Genomic DNA, 7276 nt, shown 5'->3' on the forward strand with positions numbered 1-7276 from the left:
ATGCCAACCCAAAAGTCTTTAAGAAAGCCAAAGTTAAATCTATTAGGCTTGAGACTCTTGAAGTTGTCATGATTGCTTAACTTCTTCCTATATAAAGATATGCACCACCAAAGCTCGAGATTCCGAAACATTGAGGGACTTGAAATGAAAACTTTTCATCTTAGGTGTATCGAAACAAACTAATTTGAACTTCTTGCTGATAATATTGAAAACTAAGTTTCTGATACCTTCGACCCCTAACAAAGAGTATCAGAATTTTTTTTTTCTTAACTTCTAGTATGAGCGGGGGTGATTCTTCTCAAATTATTCCACAAATAAAGTTTTGCACCAGAGTTACAAGGTACATAAATAGGGTTAAAATCTTTTCATTTCTCAAAAGAAAATGAGATATCCATTTAGAGAGAGATAAAACATTTACGTTTGAAAAAAAATATAGAAAAAACAATCAATACTAATACCAACATAGTCCACTTAATAGAGGAACTCAATAACTATTTTGTGTGTCTATCTTTTTCCAAATGAATATCACCATTTTTTTTTTGCTTTAAAGCACCGGCTTAGTCCGGTTCGGGGGCGAGTTCTGGCATCAAGTGGTTCCATCCCCCTCCCGATCGCAGTTGCGGGGGATCGAACCGTGGTTCTCCCTACCAAGTCCAGCGCCAATCACCACTGGACCAACTAACGATTGGTAATATCACCATTTTTTTGTCTAGTAGTTTAATAGTCGAAAATTTGATCCCTTAAAGATCAATAAATGAGATGTAGTTGACTCAAGCTCGCATCATTGCAATTGAATGTTCCTAGACTTTATATATATTTTGTGATTTATCGAGACTAAATATCACCATTAAAATAAGAAGATCTTAATCTACATAAACAATTGCAATTTTGATATGCAATTCAAAGGAATTAACAATCGATTTTATTTGTATTAATATTGATTTTTGCTTCATAAAAGATAATCTATGAAAAGTATGAAAAAAATCTAACTTCACATTGAACAAATATTTAAAAAGTTAATGACACTAATATCTTCACATTACAAATAATTTGTTTTTGTAAATAGTTAAACACATAATATAAAAAATAATATAATTTAATATCAAATCTTATTATCTGAAAATAAATCTTACATAAAAAACAGAGAACAAAACTATAAAAAAAAATCTTGAAGTTGTTTTAGAAAATGTGAGCTAAAATATAAAACCCAAATAAAAATGCATAGTAGAAATATTCACAAGCATTTTTTCTTCCCATGCCAAAAAAATTGGATCTCAAACATAGTACATGATTAATTACAAAAATTGTCGATAAAGACATAGAGAAAGTGCCACGTGTACAAAATAATCCTTTTTGTTAAAAAAAGGTGAAACAACTTTATATTATTAGAAAATTCACAGCAAAATCACAACAACAAAAAAGGAAGAGAAAAAAGAAGAAGAAGAAGAATAACGATTCAACTTCACCATAATCGCCAATCATCTTCACCGTCCTCTGTTGTTGTTCCTAGGTCAGTTTCCTTGATCATTTCTATCTTTTACGCATCAAAATATGCTTTTCATTTTTTTTTTGAAATTTTTTTATTGGATCTGTTTTTTTTTTTCTTGTGATCTGAATCTTTGTTGTATTAGAGGGTTAAATTGATGAATTGGTAGTAAAATTTGGAAATTTGGAATGTTGTTTTGGTGGGTTGTTAATTGTTTTCTGAAAATGTTATCCACTTCATGATTGATGTTTTTTTCTTTCTTGTGGGGGTGGGAATAGCAATATTTGTGAATTCCCTTAATTTTTTAATTGTTAGGGGTTTTGAATTGTTGGAAAAATCTTGTTTTTATGTTTTTTAACCTGATTTATTGGATTTGATTAATGTTTTGCTAGGCTTCATTTTTTCAATTAATTTTGTTCAATTGGTGAATTAGGTCATTTAGAAATGGGTAAAATTTCTATGTAGATCAAATCTTGTTCTTATTTTATTTTTTGTTGGTGATTCTTTTTTTCAATTCGTTCTGATCTTAATTCGACTTTCTTGAGATTCTTGTTAGTTTTGACCTATCTTTGGATTCATGAATTAACTTTGAGTATTGATCCCTTATTATTATATCTTAATTTCTCGTGGTGAGAACAGATTCGTGTGATTTTGGTTCTTAGATGTGAATTTGCATAGATAATTCAGCTGCATATTTGTTATTGTTTTTGAAGTTTGGTTTCTAAATTGTTTTTGTGAAAATGCAGGACAAATATAGCAACTAATAGAATGTCTCCATCAATGAAATCAAAATCCAAGTCTAAGGATAAGGCTTTGGCTAAGGCTGCTAAGGAACAACAAAAGATCTCTCCAAAGACTTCTGGATCTTCTAATGAGGAGAGCGGCATTCTCGCTACTGCAGGCGATCCCATCTCGGAAACAGTTCAAACTCTCGAATCATCTTTGGTTGATTCTTCAGCCATAGTTAATGACAACAACAACAACAACAACCAATTCTCGAAAATGAACGATGCAGATGATCATTCTAGTAGTCCTCAAGGAACGGTGTCTGAGTACGATTCAGTTTCTAATAACGGAAGCTGTTCTGGTGAATCGGAAGACACTAAAGAGAAAGCTGCAAACTCGACTACGCGGTTGGATATTATACCTGGTTGTGATAACGACAGAAGGGATAAGATCCGGCTGAAGAATGAGAGAAAGCACCAGAGGCAGAGGGAAAGGAGAGCTCATGAGTTGCACGACCGATGCGGCGCGTATCTGATGTCGAGGAAGCTAGACAACCTTGTGCAGAAGTTAGTGGCGATGGGTTTCTCTTCGGAGCGGGCAACGTTAGCTTTGAAGTTAAATGACGGGAAATTAGAAGAATCAATATCTTGGCTGTTTGAAGGAAGCGAAGCAAAAGATACTACCAACCATAGTGAAAGTAATTTGAAAATTGACATAAGTGAAGAGCTTGAACAAATTTATAATTTGGAGGTGAAATACAATTGTTCAAAGCAAGAAGTCGAGAGAGTAGTTGTTGCCTGTGAAGGCGATCTTCAAAAGGCGGAAAATTCGTTAAAATCTCAGAAGCAAGAATCTCCTATGAACCAGTCAGAAAATTCTGCTCAAAATAATATGATGAGAACTCATGGATTGCAACCAGCTTTAGCGACGATACAGCAGAGAGGGAGTGAAAGTGACTTCAACTATTACAACGTTGGTGGTGCTGATTCCATGTTCCAAGATCTTGAAAATAGGAATCCGCAGTCTTTACACATGAATCATCAAAATGATTTGACACAGAAAAGATGGGGTGGAAGTGTTTCAGCATCAAATCCTTCTAATATGTTACCTATGTCTCAATCCATACAAGCAATGTCGCCGTTTGTTAAAATGGAGGCACAGCCGAGTGCGTATAGGAACGAAGGAAGAATGATTCATCAAGGAGTAGGAAGGGAGCCGGTAGTCATGATGCAACATTCCCAGTTCGCCGATGCCAAACAAAATTATCTAAATTCTATGAATTCCATGCCTTCAGGAACATCTGGTTGGTATGTAAATGGCGCTCCAGCGTACGAAAATACAAGGTCGAACGGGAATTTGCTACTACAAAATCATGGCATGGGAACCGTCGGCGCAGATCGCTTGCAGCAACTATGTCAAGCTCCTTATAAAGAGTATTCCCATGTATTTGGACCGTTAGATTCCTCAATCTCATCAGGTGGAATGGGAGGTTTTTATAAACCAATGGTTGCATCGTCACTGTCACAGACAATGCCTTCCCACTCTCAACACCACGGTTCGTGGAACACCGCCGCATCTTCACCTGCACTTACAGTTCCGCCTTCCCTTGGATTATTCTGCGGTCATCAAAATCCATCAGCCAGATCATTCAACTCACATTCTCACGTCGATTGGAATACCGGGGGCTTGGTGCAAGAGTTCGACTACAACAACATAGATTGGAGTTTGGATTGCCCGTCGTCATCCCGATCAGGTGACGTTTGGCTAGGATTCTCATCGTTGTTGAGAAACAACACCGGGAATAGGATGGCCAGTTCTTACATGGCTGGATCTCGAAATGTCGGCTCAGCTAGGGAAACATCGTCGTCTGCTGGCTTGCGAGATTGGACCTCACCGTTTGCTGGGAAGGACATATTCAGTGCTCCAAGGAAGTTTGTTACTTTTCCTCCTATGTAGTTATGGGAAAATAATGGGATGTTCTTGATATGGTTGTTTCTGGTTTTTCCAGTAAAATTCATCTTCTGATTTGTGGTTTATAATTGCTCTTTTTTTTTTCCTTTTACTCGTCATGCTTTACTTATCTTCACTAGCGCATGTGTTTTAATAGAAGTGCTTTTCTAATACTGATTGTGCATGATATGCATGTGAGATGTCTTGAATCCATCAATATTATACTGATGGCATCCTAAGTAAGAGGTTTGGTTGGTGAGGTGTGGGACATCAAATAAGTTATTAATAGGAGGTTTCAAACCTTAAAAACTAGTATAACCATTAATTGAATATAGTAATGATAATAATGATAAGTAGTGGAACCGACTCAACCGCATTCTTAACCATTCTTAACCAGCTAACAAACAAAATGATTTTATGTTAAGGCAATTCAGTTGGTAGCTGAGTAGGAATATCAGATGCGATGTCGAACTCGTGACATTCCATTCTTATATCAAATATTGATTACACATAATAAGTAACTACTTGTTTTTTTATTCTAATGACTAACTAAGATTGTTGGTTTTGTGAATAGAGGTCCAAAATCAATGAGTGGAGTATTGAAATTGCTGGAAGTGGTGTTCTTATCAAGTTCATGAATGAATATTTTAGGGAGCTTGGATAAACCAACATCTACTAGTCCCTTTACACCCGCTTTTGATTCATCAAGAGCCTTCAATTCTCTCTGTCTATCATAACCATGTTCATGGTCTTCTTTGATTTCTTCTAGATTTGTGTTCACCATGTTTTTGTTTCTTCACTTGTTCATTAACACAACAACTTAACATATAAGATATTTGTCTCTCACATCTTAAATAAGTCAAAAAATGTTACTATAAAAGTAAAAACTAATTTATCACCACTTCATCTCTATAGACAAAAAAAAAAAAAAACTAATTGACTGAAACTTTGTTAGGTCGTGTGTGGTTCTCATTTTAGCTTAATCTATTAGCAATTAAGCTTGTGGGCTATATTAAATCTTCTTCATTAAGATTGCTATGCATATGGCACCTCTTCTGACTACTTCCAAACATTACACCTCCTACTTGATGCATGTTGGACGCGTCACTTGAAGTTTTGATTTCTTAATTCCTAACCATTGCTTGGTGCCTATAAATATGGAAATTTTCTCATTCCTAAGCATTGGTTGGTGCCTATAACTATGGCAGTAGCATGAATGACTAGAAAACAACTACACATACAATTATCACAATAACATATAGTGTTTAGCGATTAATTTTGGTGAAGAATTCTTGTTTTATTTTGAGAGTTTTGAAAGAAAATATTGTCTTTAATCCTCATTAGAGTTAAATGATTTGTTGTACTCTTTCTTTTATAAGTGGAATTTTGGTCGTGAGCGTCTGTGATTTTTTACCTCTTACATTGAAGGGGTTTTCCATTTAAATCTTGTGTGTTCATTTCTTGCTATTCTACTTGCTTTTTTTTAATTCTCAATTGTTTCAATCTCATTCTACATTACGCTAATACTCTTAAACTTCGTAAAAGAATTAGTACTCTATCATTTAATTATAGAAATATTTCATTAATTGTAACATTTTTTTAGTAAAAAATAAATATTTCTAGTTACATTCAAATTTAATTATAATTTTCTAAGTCCACTCGCAAAACCCACGACGAGCGGTCCAATAACGAACACCAAACAAAAAGGCCCATGGAATATGTGAATCCTCACTCTAGCCAAGAGCACTAGAAGTTTGATCTACCTTGTCTGAACTCTATAACACCACATCGTCCCATATTTATGGTTTCCTAGTAGAAAAATGGTGTCATATCTGAGAATCAACTGCCGATTCATTCAAATCTTCCACGAAAAAATCATGATCTCTTCACCGAAGATTTAGATCACCGAGATATTTTTCTTTTGAAGAACTAATATCTCTCTCAAACATATCAGATATCAAGCTCGCAAAATTATGGTGACAAAAATTACTCGATTCACCTCTCAATTCATGCTGGTGTTGCAGCCGCTGAAGCCAACAAAGCTTTGCCTCCTCTGATAGGGGATCTAAATCTAGTAACCTCTTTGTTTATTCCTACACAAGAAGAATTTGTTCCTCCGAAAGTTAGTTAGGGAACGCTTCAAGCTCTCTTGTTTTTCTAACCCTTGCAACAACCTTGCACCCCAACCTTCGAAGCAACCTCCGTCGCAATTGTTAATGCTTAAACAAGAGATGCTCCTAAGTTTTTAGCAACTACAAGCTAACCTATGTATGCAAGGAACTTCCAATCTACTGAACAATGTCTATAACCTTGTGCAGCAACAAAACTCTCAATTTTTGGTGGATAAGATATTTAGGATTGAGGAGAACCTATAGTGCGCTCCTCCAAGAGTCAGCACCGTGCGCGAGGCAGCTTAATGTAATAATCAAGGAGTCATACCATAGCCAAATCTCGTCGATACAACTTCGCCACATAGGGAAATTTAGATATCACCAAATCCGAAATAGAAGACATCAAACTCCTCCATCCGACTCTAGAGGGAGAAGTGGAAGCCACACTCAGTCGAAAATGCACTATCCTCTTCACTCGCCTGCACATCACTTTGGGAGAAGAGAAATGTACGATGTAGATGCACTAGTCTATGAACAGAAGAAGAACCCATTTTCACTAAGCATTCTTGATAATAGGATCTCGAGGTCCCTTGAAAGGCCTATAAAACTAGAAAATTACGACGGTACGGGGGGATTCATACGAATACATTAGACACGTGGACAACTGATTAAATTATTACCACGCCCAATGGGCTATGAAATGCAAGCTCTTGACATTAGGGAAATTCTATGACATGGTTTAAAACCCTCCCAGACATGAGAACAAATTTATGAAATGAACTATGTGATGCTTTCACTGCTCATATCAGCATTCCACCATTATAGCCGTACTCACGGGGATCACCCAGAATAAGAAGAAGTTCTTGCAGGAGTAAATCGATTGATTCACACATTACTACAAATAACGCATCTAACATCGAATGCTTTTTACTTAGATATTAAAAGCGAGGTAAACAAGGTCGCCATAAAAAGTACATACTTATCACCTCGGTGTTTAAAACAT

General features: G+C 35.8%; 1 protein-coding gene across 1 annotated transcript; it reads left to right on the forward strand.

The window, feature by feature from the left end:
- Nucleotides 1-1373: 1373 nt before the first annotated feature.
- LOC131616775 (uncharacterized) lies at nucleotides 1374-4251 on the forward strand. Its single transcript, XM_058888215.1, has 2 exons — nucleotides 1374-1510; nucleotides 2233-4251. The coding sequence occupies exon 2, from the start codon at nucleotides 2255-2257 to the stop codon at nucleotides 4166-4168; it is 1914 nt and encodes a 637-aa protein (XP_058744198.1). The 5' UTR covers nucleotides 1374-1510; nucleotides 2233-2254; the 3' UTR covers nucleotides 4169-4251.
- The last annotated feature ends 3025 nt before the right edge of the window (nucleotides 4252-7276 follow it).

This window comes from Vicia villosa, linkage group LG7 (assembly GCF_029867415.1).
Source record: "Vicia villosa cultivar HV-30 ecotype Madison, WI linkage group LG7, Vvil1.0, whole genome shotgun sequence".
NCBI classification, from domain to species: domain Eukaryota; kingdom Viridiplantae; phylum Streptophyta; class Magnoliopsida; order Fabales; family Fabaceae; genus Vicia; species Vicia villosa.